Source organism: Montipora foliosa, chromosome 12 (assembly GCF_036669935.1).
Source record: "Montipora foliosa isolate CH-2021 chromosome 12, ASM3666993v2, whole genome shotgun sequence".
Classification (NCBI taxonomy): Eukaryota; Metazoa; Cnidaria; class Anthozoa; order Scleractinia; family Acroporidae; genus Montipora; species Montipora foliosa.
Genome location: NC_090880.1, coordinates 7,300,822 through 7,327,321, shown reverse-complemented (window position 1 = coordinate 7,327,321; position 26,500 = coordinate 7,300,822). Strand labels below are relative to the sequence as shown.

Genomic DNA, 26,500 nt, shown 5'->3' with positions numbered 1-26,500 from the left:
CGTTTTTGTCGCGTTTGAATGAAATAAGTGGAGGTTGCGAAAAGATTCTACCAGTCTCGGGATCATTTTGGAGTAATTATGATGCTTTTGACTGCGTGATTATGAGGATGGAAAGTGAGGGTGAATGGAATTCTGTCATTCTTATCTTTTAGTGATGACTGTCGATCAAATTATTGGGCGCGATGATGGCCCGCTTTGACCACAGAGAGAGGATAGCAACGTTTTTCGAAGAACTGGCACATCTCCTCTGATTTGCTGGAAAAATCGGAGTCATCACTACATAGACGTCGAAGTCTAAGAAATTGAGAATAAGGAATGGAGTTCTTGACATGTGATGGATGTGATGATGAATACAACAAAGAACTGTGAGAATCTGTAGGTTTGTAGTGTACACTGGTACATAGCACGTTGCCAGTAATAGAGACTTTGATATCTAGAAAAGGCAATGAAGTTTCCGAAATTTCCCAGGTATATTTAAGAGCCGGATGAAAAGAATTGACGGAGGTTATAAAATGATCGAGTTCTTCTCTGCTGGATGAAATAGCGCCGATACAATCGTCGATGTAGCGGCCGTAGAGTTCAGGTTTGGGGCCGTTGTACTGATTAAAAAATTGGTGTTCAACATATCCTACAAAAAGATTGGCATAGCTAGGTCCCATTCTTGTTCCCATCGCTACACCATTAATTTGTTTGTAATAGTTGCCGGCGAATGAAAAACAATTAAGCGTTAGAACTAGTTCGGCAAGGCAGAGGAGCGTTTCCGAGCTTGGTTCTTTGACAGTGCGTTGATCGAAAAAGTGTTTAAGTGCTTGAAGACCTTCGCTATTGGGAATGACTGTGTACAGAGATGTAATGTCCATGGTGAAAATAAGCTTGTCTTGGCCGGAGAAATTGAAATCGCGGATAATTTTTAGTGCGTGTGTACTGTCTTTAATGTATGATGGCAAAGATTTGACGATCGGCGTCATAATTCTGTCTAAGTAGCTAGAAATGAGTTCGGTGGGGCAACTACAGGCAGAAACGATAGGGCGACCTGGGTTGTTAGGTTTGTGAATTTTAGGCAAGAAGTAAATGCACGAAGTTCTGGGGGTGTTGATGATGAGGTTAGCGGCAGTGTCCGGTAATTCTTGATTAACTATGAAATTCTGAATGGTGTCTTTGAGTTTTTGATTTTTGGAAGTGAGATCTCCATCGTAACACTAAATTTCAATCGTAACACTAAATTTTCCAACCTTTCCTCGGAAGAGTGGGCGGCGCTTTAAAAATCTAAGTAAACGCAGTGACATAGTTGTCAAATCGGCCGACAAAGGCGGCGCGGTAGTTGTTTGGCGGTCCGACCTTTACCAAAAAGAAGCTTTGCGGCAACTTTCGGATACCTCGCACTAAAAATTATCCGCGATTTCAATTTCTCCGGCCAAGACAAACTTATTTTCACCATGGACATTACATCTCTGTACACAGTCATTCCCAATAGCGAAGGTCTTCAAGCACTTAAACACTTTTTCGATCAACGCACTGTCAAAGAACCAAGCTCGGAAACGCTGCTCCGCGTTGCCGAACTAGTTTTAACGCTTAATTGTTTTTCATTCGCCGGCAACTATTACAAACAAATTAATGGTGTAGCGATGGGTACAAGAATGGGACCTACAATCGGCGTCAAAATCCTTTAGAGTCGATTGCAAGCTCGGCGGCGCAAATGGCCCCCTCCCCCTCACCCCGGGACAATGTTGTGTTTTTCTGTTTTCTACGAGCCTTTTCGACAGCGGTACAACATTGATTAGGGTGGGGGAGGGAGGGGTATCCCGGAAACGTACTTTCTGGACAAGTTTTCTTTGCAAACAATGAATGTGTCGTTGCCAGTTTGCTCTGTTAGCAACTGTCTCAACTAATTTTGTCGCCAATTGCAGCTATGCCAATCTTTTTGTAGGATATGTTGAACACCAATTTTTTAATCAGTACAACGGCCCCAAACCTGAACTCTACGGCCGCTACATCGACGATTGTATCGGCGCTATTTCATCCAGCAGAGAAGAACTCGATCATTTTATAACCTCCGTCAATTCTTTTCATCCGGCTCTTAAATATACCTGGGAAATTTCGGAAACTTCATTGCCTTTTCTAGATATCAAAGTCTCTATTACTGGCAACGTGCTATGTACCAGTGTGCACTACAAACCTACAGATTCTCACAGTTCTTTGTTGTATTCATCATCACATCCATCACATGTCAAGAACTCCATTCCTTATTCTCAATTTCTTAGACTTCGACGTCTATGTAGTGATGACTCCGATTTTTCCAGCAAATCAGAGGAGATGTGCCAGTTCTTCGAAAAACGTGGCTATCCTGTCTCTGTGATCAAAGCGGGCCATCATCGCGCCCAATAATTTGATCGACAGTCATCACTAAAAGATAAGAATGACAGAATTCCATTCACCCTCACTTTCCATCCTCATAATCACGCAGTCAAAAGCATCATAATTACTCCAAAATGATCCCGAGACTGGTAGAATCTTTTCGCAACCTCCACTTATTTCATTCAAACGCGACAAAAACGTTGACAACTTTTTAGTTAGAAGCGCGCTCAAAACTAACGAGCAACGCGGCACTTTCAAATGCGCGCGCTCACGATGCAAAACTTGTCTTTTCATTGTTAACACTAGCAAGATATCGGGACCTAAGCGATCTGTTAAGATCACCGATCGTTTCACATGTACCTCCGCAAATGTCATTTATTGCATAACCTGTACGTTGTGCAATAAATTATACATTGGCGAGACAGGTAGACGACTAGGTGACCGATTCCGCGAACACCTTCGCGATGTTGAGAAGAATGACAAAGATGCATCTAAGCCAGTCGCTCGTCATTTTAATCTGCCTAACCACTCCAAAAGACACATGGCTATCTGCGGCCTTTCCCTACATCTAGTTACGACGGAAAGCCGCATGAATCTAGAACAAAAATTCATCTTCCAAATCGGCACCCTTAATCCTCACGGTATTAACGAACGCTTTTCATTTAACTAATATATTCCTATTTTTCACGTTGCCATGTTACCACCAATAGCGTAGCTCCTACCCTACTATAAAAACTACACGTAACCCATAATTCCTCGATTTGCTCTGACGAAGGGCTAACGCTCGAAACGTCAGCTTTTAGAATCTCTGTACCGTGGCCAATTTACATTATCAACGCCGTTGATAAAACCCAATTTTTGTATACTACTTCCCCACCGACGCAGGACCACAGTTTCTTTAGAAACTACCCCGTTCAACGAGAATATAGTTCAAAACCACTTAAACATATAGTTCAAAACCACTTAAACATAGCGGTAGATATAGGCATATTTTTAACCCCTAAACATTTTTCATCTGTTCTGATTTCCAGCTGAAAGTCCAGTGATCCGAAAATTATTACTTACTTTTTCGAGAATTTCAGCCAGAAAATAGGCTCCCGAAAATACTAGGTGACCTTTTTAAGGTAAAAATCCGTTAAAAATGGGCAATTATACCATTTTTCAGATGTTCAAAAATCCTAGGAGCGGCAGGCAAGCAAGACATTTTACAACAAATGTTCCGAAAATTCTAGCTCTAAAATCGTCTTCCGAGTAGATATTTTCCGAAAATTGACGTTGAGTGCCCCTGATTTGTCGGCTTTCATAACCATTCCAGTCTATTAACTATGATTTGAACTGCACGAGAACCATTATAACGTTACATTCAAGCACAATTTGAACGCGACTAGGACAGTTGCGAAAACAAAGCTTAAAAGAACCAGTACGTTTAAGCTTGAATTTTCAGGCTGCTTTTGGCGATGGTCGTTTATAAATATTGATTTCATGTTCTTGTGTTTCGAACCGATCGTTCGTGCTCAGTGTTTCTACGATTTGAAAAATAAAGCAAACCTCAATTCACTTCATGTACTTCATACCTGGGATACCGGGAAAAGAAATGTACTAAAATATGATATCAATCACAAGCGAACGGCACAAATAGGTTTGAAACGAGCAAAATATCTGAACCATACGAATTCTACCGAACTGATTCTGTGTGAAGAGCCGCAAACATCCAAGCCAAAGCACGAATTTCTACGCTTTAGCTTCTCTTTGATAAGAATTTAAGTCAGCGATTTTATGCCCAACACACAAAGCCCATCTTCTTGGAGTGACCGTATGCAAAATTTCTCAGGGTCTAAAGTGCACTTCCAGAATCTAAACGTCCGTTGTGATTGGTCCGGCTACGTAAATTCAGGCTCGATTCAGTAGACACTCGTGGGGAGGAAGGCATGACGAAGCCCTAAGAGTGTCTGCGTGGGAGGCTACGTATGTATACGGACTGAATTGTTTTAGCTGTGGTAGGCTTTTTACCTGTGAATCAACCGAAGGAAGACTACCAGCGTTGTCTCCAAACAGCGTGTCTGCTGAAGGCAATGCAACTCCTCCATCTCTCTCTCCATCACCCAGTTTTTTGCCGCCAATCTTGGATGGCACCTGTCTATCCAACATCATAGCGAGAGACTTGGTTTTTAAAACGCTCGGCTCTTCGCCTACAGTTTTCGTTCCGAGAAGACTTGATCCCAGTTTGTCCATTAAATGCAGGGTCTTTTGAGCCATTTGTTTACTCTTGAAGTATTAAGACAATAAGGGTAAGAAACGATAAACCCAAATTCGTATGCCTATCCATACGGTGTAAATATAGATACAACACGAAAAGAACAACGTTGTGAACAAAATTCTGGCGCTTTTCCTTGATGCTGTTCAGTAGGAGACCCTTCAAAACCCGTTTTCCGAAATCTTTGTTAATACTTAAAGTGCATAAGCAACAGACTGTATCAATCAAGAGAGAAAGGCTCAAGGTACTGGATGACAATTTTACAGGCAGTAAAGGCTGTAGTTTACTCTTAGGTAGCGAAGGTTGTCTTAGAGTTAGACAATGACAAACTTCTATTCTGCTAAAGTCAATTAGGCCCCAGGGGGCCGTTGGGGGGGGAGAGAATAAACAGATTTCTATAGATTTTGGCACTAAAACCTATTTTGTGTACCGGAAACATCAAAATTACACCACGGATTAATTTAGAACTAAACCTTTACAACCGTATCCCATTATAAAGCCAATCGAACGCACACCAAAACAGCCCTAACGGTCAAAATAATTCGTGCTTTAAAATTACTTTTCCCTTGTCGAGTTTTTCTTCTGTTTCCTGGTCTGTATCATCACTGTCTGATTCTTCCTCTTCGTCGTCAACTTGAGCTTCATATGAAGCTACGGACATGACGTTAGACATACCGTGGAGGAGACTGTTACCCACACCTTGTAAAACCTCTGGATCCGCATTGCCGGAACTCATTTGAGCTGAAACAAAATCAGCTGTGCCTTCCAATAGATTAACCGCGTTTTCCTTAGGTAAGAAAGAAAGTAAATGCAGAACTGAGAAATAAAAATTGACAAGTACAAGGCTTCCTAAAGGGAGGAGTCATTCACAACAAGATTGTATACCAACCTCCACTTCTCTTACTTACTCACTCATTCACTCACTCACTCACTCACTCACTCACTCGCTAACTCACTCACTCGTGAACTCACTCAGTCGCTTGTTCATTCACAGACTGAAACACTCCCTCTCTCACTCACTAACACATTCACTTAAGCGCTCACTCACATCAGTCCCCACCTACTTACTCGCTTACTGAACGGGCCAAGTACCTGTCCAACCGCGCCATGTCCAACCGATAAGATCGCTTTATTTGCTCAGGATTTGTACCTGTGAATTTTGAGATATTTCGTCTCCCTGTTCAGTTGCTAAGGCGACAACCAATGCCATCTGACTGACTTGCTCAAGGCTTGACACTTTTACATTGGCCATCTGGTTAATGATGGAGTCTTTCAACTAGAAAGAAAGCCAGTTAGCTTAATAGCACTTACGAAATCATCCTTACGAATAATAATATTGGGAACACTATTTTGGAAAACGTTCCTGGTAGTTGGAAATTTCTGGTACTAATCCTTTTCCTTTCCTTACTACGATATTCAGTTTCAACGATTGGGAACCCCAATTTTGGAAGACCATTGAAACAGGATTGTTCCTTGAACCGGTTAATAATCAGCCATTTGAATCATAAGCCATACTACAGGCAAGACGTATAATTCAATACCTTTTTGTTTCTGTTTTCTTTGTGGCCTATGTAGTTCTTGTCGATGCAATGTAAATACAAAGACTTAAAGAGAGCCATTCGTTTCATCAGCACTAGTTAGTGTGATCAGCCAAAAGCAAAGATAGGGGACGCAAATACGCAGTGAGATGAAAAAATGCAGATCTAGACAAAGAAATACGGGAATACCTAATAATAATCAAGTATTCTTGTGTTTTTAACGGCTATGTGGTCACTCGTGATGTAGATCGCGACAGTAAGTCAGGCAATGAGGTCGACCCATTACGAGACATCCTTTTATAACTAAATTAACGTAAACGTATGTGTGAAATAAATCTACTGAACGCATGCGTGATGATAGAGTTGGCCATTGTCAGTACTTACGTCACGAGCCTTGGCCTTGGTGACCTTATACTTTGAGCGTAAATCTTTCCTAAATGCATCAATCTGCGAGTCAAAGCATGTTCAACATGTTCCAAAATTCTATGAAACTGTTCGTGCGTGTCCGTGAAGGTGCCGCCGGAAAAAGTGCTCGGTGCCTCTTGTTGATGTCACATGACAAACGGTGGCTGTGCAGTTTTTTCAGTTCAATATTTCCCCTTTTCAATCCTTTTTTTTTTTTCTAACAAATTTTCAAAGCAGCCCTGTTGAATGTTAGCCTGAATTCATTTTAGGTGCATCAGTTGCTGATTACAATGGACCTTAAGAAAATCGGATTACGTTGACAGCACTTCCTGTGCTTTTTAAATAACGCTCTTTTACCAGAATCAGCTTGAATAATTAAGCCATTTCTATATACAACGTGCCATACGCATACAAGACGTTAACGTTTTCCGATCTTGCTCAAGGTCCATCAGGATTAATTGTGTAATCACCGATTTCTTGTCGCTTGCTCCGATCTGACCCTCACTCGTATCAACCAATGATAACACCGCATACGCCATCTGAGCTGCTTTGCCAACATCACCTGATTGGAGAAGATCACCTAATGGGTTTTTCTCTCCGCCGGCTATACCCATCAGTGTTCCGCTCAACTCTTCAGCTGGTAATGCTTCAACCTAAAGATAAGAGGTACCATACGATTTTGACGTCACAGCTTGAGATGTAACCAAATAACAGGCTTTCAAAAATTGAAACGTAAAAGGCCAAGAGCTATGTCCAGTTAAGTGAAGTCCCCTGTCCCCACTTACTGAAAGTCGTATTAAATCTTAAGATATCTGGCCTTTTTTTTTCAGTTGTATGATGAGTCCTGTCGCATTTTAAATTAAATTAATGTTTTGTTTACTCTGCAAAGGTCATCTGACCATAGCTGAAAACAAAACCATAACAAACTGTAAGACACAAACGTCGTGGGTTTAAGAGGACAATGATTTTGCGACATCTATCCAAAAACAGTGAATCTCAGCTTAACTGGTCATGTACTCAAAAGATTGAGAAAAATTAGCATGAACGGACGCCTCTGTTTGTAATGAAAACATTTGAAGGGATATGAATAGCATGGTTTTAATTGATTGTCTTCTTGATACAAAATTGAATCTGCTGGAGACATTCATTTCTTCAAATGGCTGCCATGATGGAAGTTTGCGTTCTTTTGCGTTATTTTAACGAGCTTTCCAGATAGTGAAAACTTGCTTTTTGCTTTTCAGAATATTTGCTCCAGATATCTTTAGGTTTCTGCTCAAAATATGTTGACGCAGCAAAACGTTTCAATGTAATCAAAGAGTATGCTTGAAACTACTGGATAGGTGCAGTTCAAACGTGGCAACAATAACGCAAGTCGGGTAAAGAAAGAAATGACACCCATCGAACTGTTGCTCCTGGGGGCAAACTCATGCACAGAAGACATCCTGTTATGTCAGACAAAAACATTATCACTCCCAATGAGCTTGTAAACAAATGCAAAAATGTGGGGACTGTTGATTTCAAGAAGCACCACTTTTCTCTCCGGCTTTATAGGTCGTTTTCACCGTCACGCAACAAAATAATAAAATCGAAACCGTGCAATGAAATAAGCCGAAAACTTGAAATTTTGTAGGAGGCACATTTATAAATCACCTCACCAATTTTCAGGTCTGCGAGGTACATCGTTTCTGTGTTATTTGTCGAAGCGTTCCATGCATCTTTACAGAGTTTTGTATAAAGCCGCCATGTTGGTGTAGCACCGTTGCACATCTGAAATTCACTTAGCAATTAATGATCACATCTCCTGATGTACCTGAAACGCTCGTACTGCCGAGATTCATAGGCATAGACATTTTTTTCAACCAAATAAGTTTGTATCATGTTGGAACCCAAGATAACAATTCGGAAATTCAAAATGATGTATTATCGAAACGAAGGACGTCATGGAACTGGAAACTTTAAATATCATTTATTGCTAGGTCATCTTCAACCTTCTGTATTTAAAAATTCAAAATACCTTGCCATTTTTTTTTATTTTAGAATTTGATTACGTCACTGTGAAAACCACCTATATCTGATCAACAATAGGCGATAAATAGTCGATCCTAGAGAGGGACTGCGGCAGAGGGTCATCTCTCTCTGCCATTTAGCACTGAGGTATATCACAGGCTTCCTTGGTTCAAGGAGGAAAATAACGTTGATTACGTACAAAAACGTAGAGTAAATCACTGAAAGCAGCGCCGAGTCCGTCTATTATCAGAATTTCCAGTCCAACTACGTAACCGTACAAAGGATTCCCCAGGGGCAGTCTTGTCGTGGCCTTTGGTGAACTTCCTTTTTGGATAACAAATCCCCCCTTGTTTGTGTGATATCTGTAAATTGAATAAGTAAGAAATGCAGCTTTCAATACACGTCCAAACCCTTTCTTACATTTTCAATATTGGTAAATTCGCGAATTATGGCTTGCCCCAAGTTCTATCACTTGGGGTGAGTTCGATTGACCGTAGTCCTTAATAACAATATGTGTAGTGATGATTTAAAACGGTATGTCTGGCGTTTTGAAGCAACAAAGGTAATAAAGATATGCTTAAAATGGCATTTTAGCAGGTGTTTGACAATTTTGATGTGAATCTCCGTAAAAACGAAGGATCTCTAACTTCCCTCCAATGTATTCCTATTCTCAGTTTTCACATGACGTCACGACCGCCATGTTGGTGCCCCTAAACAAAGAAAAGGCGGCCATGTTGGTGCCCCGACCAAATCCTCCGGGATTTTAACTCTATTATTATGCAAACGCTTCCTTTTGTTTTCGTTGAAAAACATGGCTGTTGATCACGTGAGTGAAAACCAGCAATTGCGGAATACGGTCAATCGAACGCACCCTTATTAGGTAAAACTATTTTTTGTTAGTTTCAACTCGTCATGATCACAGCGAACAAAATTCACTTTCTTGATAGAGGCAAAAACAAATACTCAGGCATCAGTGAAAAGGGGGAATTAAAATCCTCGCTCTAACACAAAGGCATTTATAAATTCACAAACAAGAACATAGTGGGTATGATCGTTTTACCTTGTTTATTCGATCGTTAATTCTACGATATGAGAATTTCGAGTAGGGTTGCACGATTTACTGGCGAGATAGATCACAGAGCGGTATTAAGCTTACTCTAAGCTCTTTCATAAACTATAGTATGGCCTCCGTTGTACTCTGTTATGCTAGTCATGATAAGCATAATGATTGCCGTCCTACAACAAGGCCATTTTCACTTTTTACGAGAGCTTAAGATCTGCATGCACTCGCTAAATTTAATATACTTTACCGAACGTTTAACATAGCACCGTCGACACTTACATGAACTCGTACGTAAGTGGAAGATCTTCATCTTCCCATTCCTCGCAGGAAATCGTGAACTCTGTCGTTACCGCAAAACCCATCTCAGGTGTCACAGAGCAGCTGCCCAAACGAGGTGCCGAGTTAGTCTTAAATGTTATATCGCTCTCTTCTACTGTGTCATCATCCAGGTACACCGACCCTATCACTTTGTAGACTGAGTCATCGTCTAACGCGTTCTCATCATTTTCGTCCAGTTTGCCTAAAGTAAAAGAAATTGCAAAACACCGTTCAGTGCAGTTAAGTGATTAAAATGAGTCAGGACTAAGGATCATTTCTTCACCTTAAAGGTGCGAATACAACACACGTTTCTATCACAACATTTAGTGCAAGAAAACTCGAACCTAATAAAAGGATAATATCATAGCCGATATACATGACTTTAACGTAGGCCAAGGTCAATACATGTCATGATTCAGGCCTGAATTTCCTTATTCAAATGTTTTCTCTATCAAGAAGTCAACTATTGCCCAACCGAAGTATCAAACACTCCTTTGAGCATTCTCTAATTCTCATCGCGACGAAAACAAGCCTCTCCCGTCCAGGGGGGGCTCGGCTCAGCTCCTAGGCGACCCCCGTGATTTCAGAGTTGGCAACTGAATGCCTGACTTCTGTCTCATCTTGATCTAAATGGAACTCACCTTTTATCACTAGATTTTGGCTATCCAAGTCAGTGAGTGTCTTATCTTTCAAGTCAATTGTCACCCATGTTTCGTTATAAGCCTCCTGATTGAGCCTGTACAGAGTCCAGTTATACTGCTGAACGTTTTGACAGGAAAGTCCTCTACAAGTGGACTCTATGATCATCCTTTTATTGGCAGTTACTTTTTGTCCACAATTGATTTTGCATCTGTTAGCAAAACAAAAGAAATAACAGTACATGAAGTAATGTTTTCATAGATGAAGTAGTTTGTCAGTTCTATGATTGGCCAGAGACATTTCTTGTTCCAGTAATTTAGTATTGCTTGCTCCAAAAAAAAAAAGAAACACTGGGTTGTTGTTACTGCCATGAGAGGAACATCTAGTCTTTGCTGTTTGTGTCGGAAAGTATTAATCATCGGTGTATACTTGATGTGTCATCAAGACAAGTGCATAGTTACATCATTGTACTTAATTTTATCTTCTTTACCTGATAGAAAATTCAATGGATGATTCCACTCTCAGGGTATGATAAGCAACAGATGTTCGATTTTCTTTTTCAACAATCAGCTTGAACACATAGGTACTCTTAGAACCAATCTTGTTCATATTAATTTCCAGAAGAGGTTCAGTTGTATTCATCTTTCCAACACCATATCCAAAACACCCTCCAAGAACCTTCGCCCTTCCGAGTGAACTGTCAATCGGAAGCGTTTCCATGTTCGAGAACTCTTCATTTTCTCTTCGGCAGAGCCATGTAAATGCCATTCCTTGTTCCTGAGCGGCGGAATTGTCGGGATCGTAAGAATCTGTGGCATCCAGTATAATATTCCCTGTTCCCTTCACTGCCTTGTTAACACCCCGCACCTTCGCAACAAGATCGGGTAACACAACCCGGAGAAACCCGTAATCGTAATTCAGGGCTCCTTCTTCTTTCGTCATCTCTGCGATTAACCGTATAAAGTACAATCCGACCTTTAACCTCCCTGGTTCAATCGTGAGATTCAAAGAGGCGATTGCCAAGCGATCGCTCATCATAAACAATCCGTTTGGTTCTTCGATTTCATTGCTCTCCCAGCTGAGCAGAAGTGAAGAGGAAGTGTTGCAACGAATCCCGACCTCCCCACGCACCACTAGCAAGTCAACTGTTGTTACCCTAGTCGCATTGGTGTACATTTTTTGGAGGTCAACGTGAACATCGGGAGGTCGACAAGTATAGTCCACTAACAAATTAACAGTTAAAATAAAAATAAAATAAAATAATTATGATCAATGAACTTTATTTCGGTGTCAATTCTTCTAGCGCAGAGGCCGCACTAACTGAGGACACTTCGCAAATAAACCATCAAGTTAATTTAACTCAAATCAAACATCAATTGTTTTTTTTTAGGAGAGGGGAAAACCACAATACCCGGAAAAATACCTTTTGGAGCAGAGTAGAGAACCAACAACTCCACCCACATGTGATGCAAGTGGCCATCGCCAGCCCTGCTCCACGTGTTGACGTTTCAAAAAAATGTTTTTTTTTTCTTTCTTAACGATGTACTTGAAGTATGGAACTATAAACTGAGACATGTTTAGGAAAAGAAGAACTACCATTCTACATAGGGAAAAAGCATGGATCATAAATACCACACCCCTATCCGGAATGTGCGTATTTGTCGCTACGATCGTTGAGAGTCCGTCGACTTTCATCCATCTGTTATCAATTATATGTATTAAATAAAAAGCTTAATACTCACAAGAATATTGAAGTTTGATGAAATTCGGATCAAACAAGCCCCCACTCTTTTTAATATAATTTGTGAGGGCGGCAGTAATATCATGAACACTTGCTTCGATGCAGAAAATTTTAACCTCTGCTGATAATTTTGTTTCGGTTCCTTCCGTTTGGGCACTGGGAAAAAGAGCGCAAGAGTAAGTTAAAGCAAGAAAACTATGCTGAACAAAACTCTTTAAGTCAAAGTAGTGAAAGCAATGCGTTCGCCATTTGATGTGTATTCATGAAGGAAGCGATATGTTTTATCAACAAACTCATGTCCTTCTGTAGCCATTGAATTGGTGCTACGTGATTCCATTGGGAACATAAATGATAACCTACCTAGCGCTGAAAAAAAGTTTGAAGGTTGTATTTTGGTTATTCTTTGTGTAACATAAGTTAGATTAATAAAGTTTTATTTTGGTGTACCTTACAAAATTGACAACACGATGGCTTGGAAAAGAAGGATGGGGTAGTTGTAAAAGAGTTGCACTATGTAGGGGATATCATTTTCAACAGTCTCCAGTTCAGAGCATCTTTAAAAAGATTTCATTTGTCCATATGACGACAAAGATCATGCTGATGATGGTGATGATGATGATGATGATGATGATGATGATGGTGACGATGATTACTATGGAAAGTAGTAGCAGCCAACTGACCATGTCTCCAACATACCTAAACCGGGCGAGTTTAGCAGACAGGAATCCAGGGGTATTAGCTAGAGCATGTGTACTCTGAAATGAAAAAAAATATCATTTTTAATAGAAAAAGATTTTGCGCCAAAATGGGATCAGATATTGCTCATAAACAAAGCACTAGAATGATAGACTGGTTGAATGCTACCCTGGTTTGAAGAATAGTGAATGTCACTTTCAAAGCTGCGATTCAAGATAACGCTTGAACACTCATTCTAGACTCAGCTTCGTCAGGGGTGACCTAAGATGATGCAAGAGCCCTCTTATGCTCACTGGTCAGTGCCCTTTCCTTTTAATAAGATGGTCATCTTTGCTTAAATACATGCTTATTTAAGCACGCCCCATAAGGGTGAAACACAATTGACAAAACGACAAAACAGAACAGTAACAACAACTGTTAAGAATCCCAACTGGCTGCAGACGAACATCAGATGCAGAATAGAAGTTGAACCAGGTACTATCAGGATAAACTTCAACGAGTGGTCAAAAGGGGTATTGAACCAGGTATCTCTGGTTCCCAAGGCAAGCGCCATAACCACAGGGCCGCACTGCCTCCCTTTCTAGGCCGCCACCGTTACGCGCAATTGGTGGTGGTAATTATCATCCACGTTTCGACAAAGGGTGAGTTTCTACTTTTTGGTGCTCTATTAGGTGTGTACCAAACTGAACCTGTTTTTCTGATGTAGGCGTTTTCAAAATCCATTCATTTAGTGGCATAGAATAAAAAGAGTCGTTCTGCGGATACGGAATTCTTACGTTTGGCAAAACTGTAAATGAACGTCAAGAAAGATAGCAGAGGAACAGTACTTCAACGTTGTGGCCACAGAACATTCCCTTGATGGGCTCAGTGACCCCTTGGATGTACTGGACGACGTCAAAATCACTAAGGAAGTCCTTATCTTCAAATGAGTCAGGAGGAGAAACAACATTACTGGTTTTGAACAGCAGAAAAGGTAAGATGATCGGTGGCTAAAAGAGGTCGCCCCTTCATGGGACGCACAATTAGATTTCCTTCACATTATTTTGATCTTTGGCAAAGCTTAAGTAAAAGCTGGCATGGGCTTTGGCTTTACCTTTGACGTCCGTCAAACGTACGGTCAACAACTAGTTTGCTTATACCTTTGACCACGGTAAAGATAAATTGAAATTCATAACAACTTTGACTTCGCGTTTGACGCGCGTCAAAGGCGAAGTCAAATCTAAAGAGGCTTTGCATTCCTTTGATACTTCCCAAAGACGAAGACAAACACGATGGCATCGTTGACTTTTACATTTGACGCGTTTTACAGATGAAGTGAAATCTGAACTGGCTTTCCTTACTTCGTTGATACTTGCATTACGCTTAACCTTGGAATCTCTCCAAGACAGAAGACATTCGAGGGTAAAGTTGTCGTAATAAAGCCCTTTTAATAGGGAAAAATGATGATGTCGATACGAGAAAATCCAAGGGAGTACTGTTAGAAAACGCACAGTAGTATTATTAACAATCAAGTCATCTCAGGTTAGCCTGCGATCAGGCCCAAATGAAAATTGCTCTCATGTCCTCCTATGTCGGCGCTTGCAACTATTTTTCGTGTTTTCGTCCCCTTTCATAACGAAAATGGAGCCTGGTTGCAGGTTAATCTCACGTAAAAAAACAAACCGAAGAATAGATTATGCAGTCTTAATTTGTGCAATTATATTTGTCTACATGAAAGAACTTCAGATGGTAAGATTCGAACATAACTTCTGATAGCCATTGTCTCATACCTCAAGCACGACGTCATCAACCATTAGCTGGTACTCCAAGCTCTTCCTATCCAGGTACGTTGTTTTGCAGTTAAATTCTGACAGCATGAGCCAAACCACAAAATAATAACCTGAAACAATTATTCAACAGTGTTAGAGTGAGCAGTGTCTCTACTTCATTCGGGTAGTTGGAAGGCGTTCCTAAGCAAGACACCCACCTGGTTCACAGCCATAGAGCTCCATCCTCATGGCGAAGTTATTGTGACTCGAAATTTCCATAATCATAACAGATGACGCTACAGCTGGCAAAGGGACATCGTTTCGTTGAATGGAGTTTGCATCTTTGTTTCCCGTGAAAGTCTGAAATTGTGACAACAGCACAACTGAACTAACGAGCGTTTTATGGGAGCACAATTCAAATCGGGAAGCGGAGTTTGCTTGTTTTTTTTTTTCCTTTTTTGAGTGAAATCCAAAGACGAATCATGAAACTATGGAATCCACAGACCGTTCAGATTCTTTAACTCAGCTTTAAATCCAAAAGGAGCAAATCTTTTCAGTCATGTTATCGGAATTATGGACATCAAAAACCAACAACTTCTTTTACACGAACTAAAATCTGAATAGATTTTGCAATACATTTTGCTATAAAAACTATACTACGATAAAAGTTATGAAAAAGTTTAAGTTGGCTGAAAAACTAACGTTAACCGAAAGCGTTGACTTTTCGACGTTTCCTTAACTTCATTTTTAAGTGAGAGGATACGTTGGAAAAGAAGCTATAAATGCAAAAATGCTAAACCGTGACATTTTTGACTTGATCAGTAGTGTTATGTAATGTGGGAATATATTGCACATAAAGTCAGTTTTTTTTTTCATAAGGTAGGACTGAGTTTCTTCATGAAAAGCATCTTAAAACTCAGTAATTGTTTTTGGTTCGTTTGTCGCACCGTGAATTTGCGTTATTCATCTTTCTACAAGCATTCATGAGCATAATCAAGTCAATCACCACATCATGTTAATAGCGGGTAAGTCGTACAAATCAATAAGAGTCCCTTTGTTTTAGAAATGCCAGAATGTTCTGCTATCTACTATTGAAAATGTGGATAGCTGAATCAGTTGGAGAGAGTGGGCTGTCTTCAACTATTGCTGACTCTTAGGAAATGTTCGTACTAGCTCAACAGAGACATTCATCAAGTCATTGCTGAACACAAATATTCGGCAGTCCTTTTGGAAGGACAGGGTCGTCAGTCACAACTTTCTAAAACAAAGCTATTCAGAAGTTTGAGAAAGTGCCTAAGCAAATTTGATTGCTCGGATCATGTTTTGAAATGTTTTTCATTGAGAAACTCAGGGCTATACCGGCTTACCCCCTTTTAAGTTCAACTCTCGGCTAATCATCCCACGGGACTTACAGTCAAATTATGATCTGCTATACATTTTAAGCTTTTTGTACAACATTTCTTTTTGACTTCACAATGATGGTGAGCTAACGGTGGAAACGTCGTCGCCTTTAGCCAGCGGCTTAATCAATTTCAATCGTCAGTTGTCATCACAATGTTCAGCACTATTTTATCGCAATTTTTTATACTTAAATACTGCTTTTGGAACCTATATTTCCGAAAGGTTTTGTCCATGAGAATTTCTTTCTTTGAACATTTTACGTACGGTTTGAATGAAACGTTTTTTTTTTTTTTTGGTAGGCAATCGTTTTAACCCTGAGTAAAGCCAGAGAGAAATTGACCATGACTGTATGCGAATCTCGCTTTCAAAATTGAATTGTATAAAAATTAATGAGTGAACTAGTAAGTGGCAAGAGTTCAACTGTTCACTGGTTTAAGAACAGGTTTAGTAAACCTGTTCATAAACCAGTGAACGAAATTCTGCATTTCCTAATTTGAGGCCAACAAAGTCCTCATTTTCATAAAAGGAAAGTTTGCTTTGGTTGCGAAAAGGTTCCAAAAATGTAAAGTTTGAGGAGTGAAAACGCAAGCTATGGGGAAAAAAATGGCCGGAAAAAACCCGGCACGAGTCAACAGACATGATCGAAAAACCGTCCTTATCCATAGTATTATCTTTTGTTCAGTTTTCCTTTAAGACCAAATTAAAACACAAAACCTTTCAAACCACAAAAAATAGATTCTCGCGACTGACTAATTTCACCGTCGAATCTCCATTATAAACATCCTTCGATTTCTGGCGTCACCAAGGGTGGTTTCTTAATTGGAAATATACACTCTTGTAACTTTAAAAAGAAGAGGTACTACAAGTATAGACTTTTTTCATTATTTTTTGTTTTAGAGTGAAAACAATACATTTGTGGGTTTTTCGAGTACAGCCGTTTGGAATCTAATCAATTTGAGGTACAAGTAATTAAACCACTTTGACAACGAAGACGAAACAATGTATATCAATTTATCTTCCAATATTCAGCGCGATATCCCTTTGAAGCCATAATTAATAATAACAAATACGGAAATTGCAGTAAGCGCATCAAAAGGAAAATTTCAATGACAATGAGTGATTTTTACCGATCATGCCTCGAGTTATAAAGAATTTTCTTTGTTTCACACGGTAAGGTGTACAAAGCCTGTCATCCCCTGTCTTTATCATTGATCGTGCCATGCAAAGTCGCATTTCAGTGAAAAAAAATATATATGTATTAAAAATAGTTATCAGGAATAAAGTAGATAAAAAAAACCAAAACTAACAAACTACAGCTGTGCATGGTTGATGTTTTCTTGTTTTCTTTCGTGTTGAAAACGAGCCAATGTAATGGTAACAAAAGATATCTTTAAGAAGCCCTTAATGCCAATCGGGACCAGATTGCATTCATTTAACTGAACGATCTTAGGTGTAAAGCAATGATTTGTTTACCTGTCAACATACAACATAATCGTCAACTGTAACGTATCGTATCTGACTTAGTACGGCACACTGGCAATCATGCTATGAGCTTCGCCATATTTTTTTCCTCCGACTTACCTTGAGGTCTCCATTTAGGTCTTTGAAATAAGAATAATCACCGCCATTGGAATACATGATCATGTATTTCGTGATCCACTCTTGAATGCTATCGTCCCCATATCCCTGAGTGGAGATAGCTGTTATCACCATTTCTCTTTCTAAATCAATTTTTATCCATCGTCCTGCTTGGTTAGGATCAGCTCTGAAGCCTGGTGGCCAGCTAGTTAAATTCAGGCGCGCTCGTTGCGATCCGTAGTTTGAGAAATCGTTGTCGTAAACCGAAGAGACCGTGATCTGCTCGTCGGGGATATCACCACTCGCCATTCCTAGGGACTTGCGGCAATTTGCTGGAAATAAGAGCAAATAGAAGTAAACAAAAGTGTAAACGTATCAACCTTGAGATCCTAAAAATGGCTAATAAACCAAAATATCGTTATAAAAACAACTAAACCTGACAGCTTTTTCGAGGAGGGAAAGGCCCCAACAATTTGCATCTTCCTCCAATCCGTGATAGCAAGGCACCAAATCACTGCCCCAAGTAAAAGTCTCATTTTGACACAGAAAAATGACCGAAATCGCTATACTGCAGCATACTAAACGACGACAAAGGGAATAAACTCGAACTGATTGACAGCATAAGCATTTTGGTATATGTGTATATGAGGGCTTACGCTCGAGGCACGGCAAGTAGTGGTTAAGTAATTTGAATGCTAACACTTACCGCTTGCCGCAGACCAAAGGGGAAACTGGCCATTCGCGAGCATGCGTAATTTAATTCTTCTTATGACAAAATGACAAAGTGAAATCGTAATTCTTCAATGAAATCAAACGTTTGGAAGAAGAAATTGAAAAAAAGGAAATAACCGGAAGTCATCATATTTAATTATTTTAAATATTTGTCAGGTGTACTCTCTGTTTATGACTTTCTATGCAAATCTGGAGTTTATTCAAGGAATTAAACTTGAAGCTCTTGGTTTTGATCGGCAATTTTCTTCGAGGGAAAGTAATTTGGAACATTGGCTTGGAAAAAAAATAAGATACAACGGTCCTCATTGATTGGAACAACTCGAGTTTTTCCTTTTTGCTGACATTGGCAACCGTGTAAATTAGAAACCACAATAGTCTCTGAAAGAATCTTAAGTCTAAATAATTCGATAGTTTATACAAAAATTTGCAAATGAAAAATGCAAACAATGATAGCGTAGACACTTCCCTTAGAACCGCAAAGAAAACTTCACAGCTGGATATTCAAGGTTTTGTAATTTGACTGCGGTTATGTCAAATTCAAGCGGGCAGGGGCATAGCGTACAATCTTTCATTCAAGTCATACGAAAGTGCCTTTCTCGACATCTCTGTCGAACATTCTTTCAGCATAATATGATTAAACAATCCAGTCAATGAGTGCAACAGATTATTGGCTTTGCAAACATCCACAAGTCAGCGGGTGGCAGGTCACGAACTAGCCACTCGGCAGGTGTAAAAGGAAAAGGTTTTAATGCATGTGTTGTCATCCTGTGGAAGTCGACCAAAGAAGGACAAAGCACTTTAAGATCAAGTTTTCTAAACTGTATCATCACTGTTAAGACCAAAACAAACTGACTTTTCCAAGATTTCCTTTCCTTTTAGTGTCTTAAATCAAATACTGTTACATGTAAATACACTTTCTGGCTAGCTATTTGCTTGGAGAGGCGAAGATCCGACAAGGCGGGTTCATCTTAATTTCATGTAGTGTCATTGGTTTTCTATGTCCTGCATGCACGCGCTTGCTCTCAGCTTAGTAAACCAACTACGTTTGCTTTAAGTTCAAGGACCAAAAACATGGCGAGGGGCGGGCATTAAGGTGTTTTCTTTAGCCAGTAAATTTTGCTATAGGGATAACACATTTTAAAAAGTGAATCCTAACCGTAATTTTATTTCTGAATGTCAACAAAGAAAAAAATGTTTCGCCAGTGAAGACATTCCAATTGTAATTCATCATCCTCCGTTCCATTTTATAACTTCATCCGAGGATGCTCAAAAACTTTTAAGTTGTAAAGATTGAAAATTTCGCTTTGGTCATAGAGTCAAAATGCAAACGTCTAATGACTGAAAAACAAAAAAGTGTGTTTGACAGTAAACTGGAACATGACAATGGCGGACTCCGGCTTAAAAAAAAACGCTTTACCCAATATCGAAACGCAGGTCTCGGTACGCAGTCTCATAGTCATAAGCGACCCTTTTTTTCACGGGCACCCATCGATAATCTTCGGTGATTCAGAAATATGTGTTTGGGAGAGTCAAACTGTTCTAAGAATTTCGGTTCTACGCTGCTAGATTTATTAAAACACCACCTAAAAGATTCGCAACCAAGGACAAGTAGTCTCTTACCTTTTCGGAAGGGATATATAATTTTTGCATTTTTGGGCAATTAAAAAGGTCACCTGGCGGTTTCGAATGAGGAAATGGTTCGCGGCAAAGTTCCTCGAGTGCTATACGTTCAGCGACCAATTCTGAAATGAACATATCATGCCCTAAAATTTTCGGACACTTCAAAATACAGCTAAGATTTCCGAATAGATCAAATTCTTCTAGGAGATAAAAACATCCCTTTAGACAGTTTTCATGTATTACAAGGTACCTAGAATTGTCTCTCGAAGGCTTTTGGCTTAATTTGCTCGTTGCGGGCCCTTGTTTTTACACCACCAACTCCGGATCCTTAAGAAAGTGAACCCTCGGCAACTCCGAGTGTTACAAGAACTTTGCAGTGTTAAACTGGAGACAATTTTGCCTACGTTACTACGTTGCTCTCATTATGAAACTTTCAATCTGATTGCATCACAGTCTCAAACAATAATTATTAACAAGTTGAGAGAGAACATTGAAATAAAAATATATTTTTGAAATTTGCCTGCAAATCGACATCATATATAAAATCTTGTCATTCACGACGGCCAAACTAAAGAGTTGTCTCGATGGTTTCGTCTCCTGGGTGTCTTAGCGAGAAGACTTATATGGAAGCATCTTCATTTTGCCCTGAAAGCTTCCCGAATAAACTTAAGAACATAAGATTCCCTTAATTAAACGACCGTTCGAATGCATTAAATGGTCTCTGTCGACCCCTAAGCCAATAAGTGTTCATTTCGCCATTCAAAATGAATGCAACTGATTGTTTAATTTTCACGAAATAAAAGGTCTGTATGTGAGCCTTGGCTCATTCGCCATGCAAACTGTAAGTAAGGGTTATTTTGAGGTGCAGCCCGAGATGAATAAATCACATATCCACGAGGTGCCTCAAAATAACCGGCTTCTTTGTCATATGGGCGGGGAATCAACCGTGACATGTTTTTGTTCGTTGTTTTGACAGACGTACACTGAAGGAAAACAAATAGTTTTCCGTGCATACACTTCACAATAGAAAAGTGGTTGCGAAAAAACGCAGTGGGGTTTACCCATTGTAAAACAGCATAGTAGACATGTTATTTAGTTAACCTCCAGCTTATAGTCCTTATCCGAGAAGACTTGAAAGTCTGACCATTTGCAGGTGTAATTGCAAAGGCAGCACTTCCTCCTCAGTGATTTAAAGACCCTGAGTTTTGGTCCAGCCGGAGTTGAGCCACCGGTGCGCGGTTAATTCAAACACCAAAACAACCATATGTATACTAAAGAAGCTTAAGAATACATTAGGAAAGATTAGAAAAATAGCTCTGGGATTTGGACTTTGTGGAATAGAACTCACAGCTTTACAACCATTTCAGTTTTTCACAGATGTACTGCAAAGATGGCAGAAATGAGAGACTCTGAAGAAGACCTTTTCCTCACACAAAAGAGGGTTTAATGGCTCGATAGATCGGGGCAATGAGCTAGAGAAATTTGTATCTTCGAACAATCGGCAAGAGGACTACGAAGACTGTGAGTTCAACATTGAGGAGGCGACAGAAGGGTTGTTCAGCTTTGACCACTCGGACGAGCATCATAAAGTCTTAATCAGCAGCGTTGAAAAAGAGAGTAAAGCAAACAAAAAGAAAGCGTCGACCAGGAATATCATAGTCGTGGATGGCAAAGTCCTATTGGCCAGGAACAGTGAAAGAATCCCAAAGAACATTAAAAAGGTAAACGTCGGGTGTTTGAATGTCTGGAAGGAGTGGGCAGCCGAACGAAATGAATAAATGAATGTGTATTCTAAGTAAAATAAATGCAACACTGCTGAAGTAAAGTTGTTATCACTAGGTATGGCAATCCCAGTCGGAAAATGAGTGTTTTTTTTTTCCGTGTCGGTAAACGTCTTGCCTGTCACTCCCCTGCTAAGTGGTGTATTTGTGCATAGAGCCTTCTGCTCGTATTTTCTTAGGATAGAGAGGGTAGTGGAGATGCGTAGATTTCTCTGGTGGACACAGTAGAATGATAAACTTAACCTGCAATTGCGTCGAAAGTCATGTAACGCGAATGGCGTTTAAGTGGATCTTTAAACAAAATATACCCATATGGAGCTCAATAATGGAAAGTTAGTTGGATAAACTAGGCACGCGGTGAAAACAAATACCTGGAATCGTAAAAGCGACGAGTAATGGACTTCGACAACAATCTATCGCCCGTCGAGCCGAAATCAAAATGAGCTGTATCTCTAATATTTTACCAAGAGTGTGCTGTTATGTAGAACACTGAAACTAAATAAAAAATTCACTGGTATAAAAGCGACAAGTAATGGACTTCGACAACATTCTTACGCCCGTCGAGCTGAAATCAAAGTGAGCTGTATTTCCAATATTTTATCACGAGTGTAGTTTATGTACAACACTGAAACCAAATGGAAAATTATCTGGTAACTTATGAGTTCAACGAAGTCAGGTAAAAAAAATAATTGGAAATGTGACAGTCAAGTATTATTTGAAAGAAAGCTTGTCGACTATTTTGTGCATCATTATTCAAGGAAAAAGTTCTTCAGGAAAGGGTTTGAACCTGAAGTACATGGTAATTTCACACGATTGAGTTTCTTGTCTTCACGCACGCAATGAAATAGGAAGAGGTTTTCGCCTCTAAGAGCAAATATTTTGTTTGTTTCAATACGTTTTTCGCTGGAAAAGGATTCTGTGGTATTTTCTGCCTTTGTGAATTATAATATCATGTTGTGTATTGAATTTTCGAGCTTAAGGTTGAAATGTGATATGGGAGAATTTTTTTAGTATTGCTGTGTAAGCAGGAAGAGTTCACGAAAATAAACAAGTCTGATGGAAGCGTGCTTAAGTTTCAACAAAATGAGCCCCAAAATCAGTGAAAAATTGTGACGCCGATCAATAATAAAGTAGTTGCTATTTCCAAAAGGATGGAATCATCTGGTGATAAATAACGTCGTACGTCGTATTTTGACTTTGCATAAACAAATGGTCAACCTCAAGAGTTGGACGATTGTGATCTTTGTTTTGACTTCGCTCATTTTATTGTCAAACTTTATAACACTTGACAGAAAAAGAAACTTACAAAAACCCGGTATCTTGCCATTATTTGACACAGATGCTTCACTGTTTGGCGAGTAAACATGCCGCGGTAACTTAATCACGGCGCCCGCTGAATTCCGGCCATGTCACTTTCGATTTTGCGATTTATTTGTTCAACCAAAAGTAGAATAACAAAATTGAACGTAGCAAAAATCTCCCAAAATGTTTGTCGCTGATCGTAACTTTTTATATTCTATATTCACGGTTCAAAATTAATGTTGTTTTCATGTCGTAAATATTTTATTCTCGATTGACCGTCCCGGAAACTTCCTTCTGCTCTTTCTAAAAACTGTGTATCAATAGTTATTTACTTTTGCATCAGTATTTGTTTTGCATAAAGCAAGGTAACAAAATCTGTACATTGCTGAGTTCGCATTTGTTAGCGTTAATAGTATTTTCGGTCCGATGCTTCTGTTTTATGAAGGGGTATATTGTTTAGGTCACACATCCAGATACTAACCCCACCGAACAGGGTTTAACCTCAGTGAACTTTAGTATTACAAAGCTGTCAGATGCTCACAGGGTACGCTTAAACTTGTGGTGAAAAGAAGTTGTGAGGGAACTTGAAAGATATCAACATGTCAGCCCAGAAGCCAATGTTTCTGTCTTTTCTTTTATTTGTTATTCTTCAGAGACTGGAATGCTGTAGATCAATACCACACAATTCAGTGCCTTCTGAATTTCTGTAACACGTACCACAGGCAACCCAGTGTATGCTTCACGGAAGCATCTCGTTTTGTTTGGCAGTGTGTGAAATGGAAGGCATGTGGGTGTGTGCAAAGGGAATGTCACTGTAATAATCCCCTAGGGGGTTATTAAAATATCAGCCCCGCATTCCCCTGTTACAATCAAAGCCGCTCCCAGTTTTTCAGACAGCTGTTAATTAGCGGGTTTATTCAATATAATCAGCCTCGAAGAACAAAGGAAAACGAGCCATGTGAAGGATCGAGTGTACTTAATTCGCCTTGCACAATGTAAATGTTACTTAATTCGGCATGCAAAATATATGTTGGTGACCGAATTCGCCAAGCAAAAGGGAAGTGTTACTTACTTCTCGATCCATATAAAATGTAAGTGTTACTTAATTCGCCATGAAAACAGTAATTTTTACTTAATGTAAGTGTAACTTTATTCGGCATGAAAAATCCAATTGTTACTTAAAAGGCCATGATTTGCGCTAGTGCAGTAGAACTTCCGTTTGGGCCCCAAAATGAAGTCGCAAAGGACCTGGCGACGAATTAGTCTATTTATATAAAAAAACGTAACGTATTTAAATATTCGCCTTGCATGCAATCAACCGATCGACACACCCACAATGTAAAGAGCCGTGTTATGAAGTATGGATTGCCCAACAGAATTGCAAGTAGAATTTCGCTGCGAATATTTCAGTCTTTAAGTGTAATTTCATATTTAAAACGCAAATCTTTTATTTGCTTCGCAGTTTGACTGTTGCCGATGACATTTCCCGTTGGCAACGAGTACAGAAATAAAACGACGGGTTATCTATACATCGACTGTAGCCTTCAAATTTAAGTAACGCTTCGCTACGTAAGCGCGAATCAGGCCATTCCCGACTTCATGTCTGTCTCCTCGTCAAAGCAAGTCTAAGTGAAGAGTTTTCCTTATGAAAATTAGTTTCTATTCATTTGTAAAGTATAACTAATTACCAACACAAAAACTTTGCACTTAGACTCGCTTTGAAGAGGACGCAGACATGAACTCGGAAATGGCCTAATTCGCCATGCAAAATGTAAGTGCACAGTTACTTACTTCGCCAGGCAAAATGTAAGTGTTACTTAATTTGCAAAATACCAGCCTTAATTTTGACCTCGAAAAAAGCGCCATAGTTATGACCCATAATTGTCAATTGATAGAGCATTCAGCTAGATCTTGGAGGGTCATTGACTTAAGTCCCACAAGAGACTCGGATATTTTCTGAGTTCCATTTACGTTACACAAATGATGATGTATTATTTACAGCTTGATGTCTATAATAATTATGATTATGACTGATCACTAATACATCGATCTTTACAAGAGTCAAGGAATATAAGATTACATTTTTTAAAACTTTACAATTCCTTCTTCATCATCATCATTTAGTGTTGTCGGAGTGGGTTCTAACCTAGTTTTAGCGGGCCCCAATATATGATTGGTCCTCGCGTCGCAATTAATCCTTTTCCTTTTGTTTTATTTTGCTTTGCCTTTTTATTAATAACTATTCTCATTACCCAACTCTGTAAGTTAATGAACAGAAAACACAGTCACGAGACAAAGTACAAATATTTCGAGATATTGTGCATTTTAATATTAGTTTGTAGTTTTAATCATAAATAATCACACTTTGTTGTCACGCGAAGGAGTCGTGCCAAAACTGTCTCACTTTCCAGAAAAATAAAAATCTCTTTCCACAAACGTTTACCAGCTTAACTGGCTCGTGAAATTACGACAAAACTTTGTAAAAACACTTCGGCGATTTAAAGGTAAATGTTAACTTAGAGAATTCCTCGGTATGTTCCTTGTTGCACAAGGTCAGTTGGAGCCTTTGTATAGTAACTGCGAGCGTGAAGAAATTTAAAAGAACACAATAGAGCGAGAACTTCAAAGGACTAAAATAAATAAATCACTAACCGTGAAGTGATCAAATTTTAACTGATTCTTAACTGAAGTAAGAGTTACCCCAGAAAACCGACTTTTTGACAGCTAAACCGACATCTCAGTTCGATTCTAAACTAAGAATAAGATGACTGATTTTGTTGTAGGAACACTCTACAACTAAAACTTTGATACATTTGTTATTAAAGTTTGATGTGACTCCGTCGACGAAATAATTAAGTATTATTGCGACAACTTGATACCATTGAACTAATCCCTTTATCGGAAAGCTAAGTTTTAGCAATTATAACACTAATGTTAAACTATTATTCAGCCTATCCAAAACCGCCAGAAAAAGCTGAACACACTGTTATTTTCAAGGAGTAGATTTAACTCCAAAAAGGGAGTTAAAAAAAAAGGTACAAAACCACTCCATTTTTGGAGTAAAATTCACTCCGGTAATGCTTACTCCGTTTTTGGAGTAAAATGTACTCCTATATCTTTTACTCTTTTATTGGGGTAAAAATTTACTCCAGTATTGTTTACCCCTCCTGTGGTGTAAAATTCACTCCAATTCAAGAGTAAATTTTATCCTTCTATTGGAGTGAATTGAACTCTTTAAATGGAGTTCAATTTACCCTTGACAGAGTGAAATTAACTCCAAAACTTCGGTGAGACAAAAAGGTACAAAACCACTCCTTTTCAA

At 39.3% G+C, this 26,500-nt stretch overlaps 1 protein-coding gene across 1 annotated transcript in view; it reads right to left on the bottom strand.

Moving 5' to 3' along the window:
- Positions 1 to 26,500, bottom strand: part of LOC137979267 (polycystin-1-like protein 2) — a 77,628-nt gene that overhangs the window by 28,565 nt on the left and 22,563 nt on the right. Inside the window, exons 2-14 of the mRNA XM_068826489.1 lie at positions 17,747 to 18,075; positions 14,983 to 15,124; positions 14,786 to 14,895; positions 13,017 to 13,075; positions 12,322 to 12,476; positions 11,070 to 11,802; positions 10,582 to 10,790; positions 9,902 to 10,142; positions 8,759 to 8,921; positions 7,023 to 7,205; positions 5,760 to 5,885; positions 5,169 to 5,396; positions 4,366 to 4,620 (exon numbers count right to left, since the gene is read on the bottom strand). Of these exons, the coding sequence (XP_068682590.1) occupies positions 4,366 to 4,620; positions 5,169 to 5,396; positions 5,760 to 5,885; positions 7,023 to 7,205; positions 8,759 to 8,921; positions 9,902 to 10,142; positions 10,582 to 10,790; positions 11,070 to 11,802; positions 12,322 to 12,476; positions 13,017 to 13,075; positions 14,786 to 14,895; positions 14,983 to 15,124; positions 17,747 to 18,075 (2,933 nt within the window). The remainder of the gene's footprint in view (positions 1 to 4,365; positions 4,621 to 5,168; positions 5,397 to 5,759; positions 5,886 to 7,022; positions 7,206 to 8,758; positions 8,922 to 9,901; positions 10,143 to 10,581; positions 10,791 to 11,069; positions 11,803 to 12,321; positions 12,477 to 13,016; positions 13,076 to 14,785; positions 14,896 to 14,982; positions 15,125 to 17,746; positions 18,076 to 26,500) is intronic.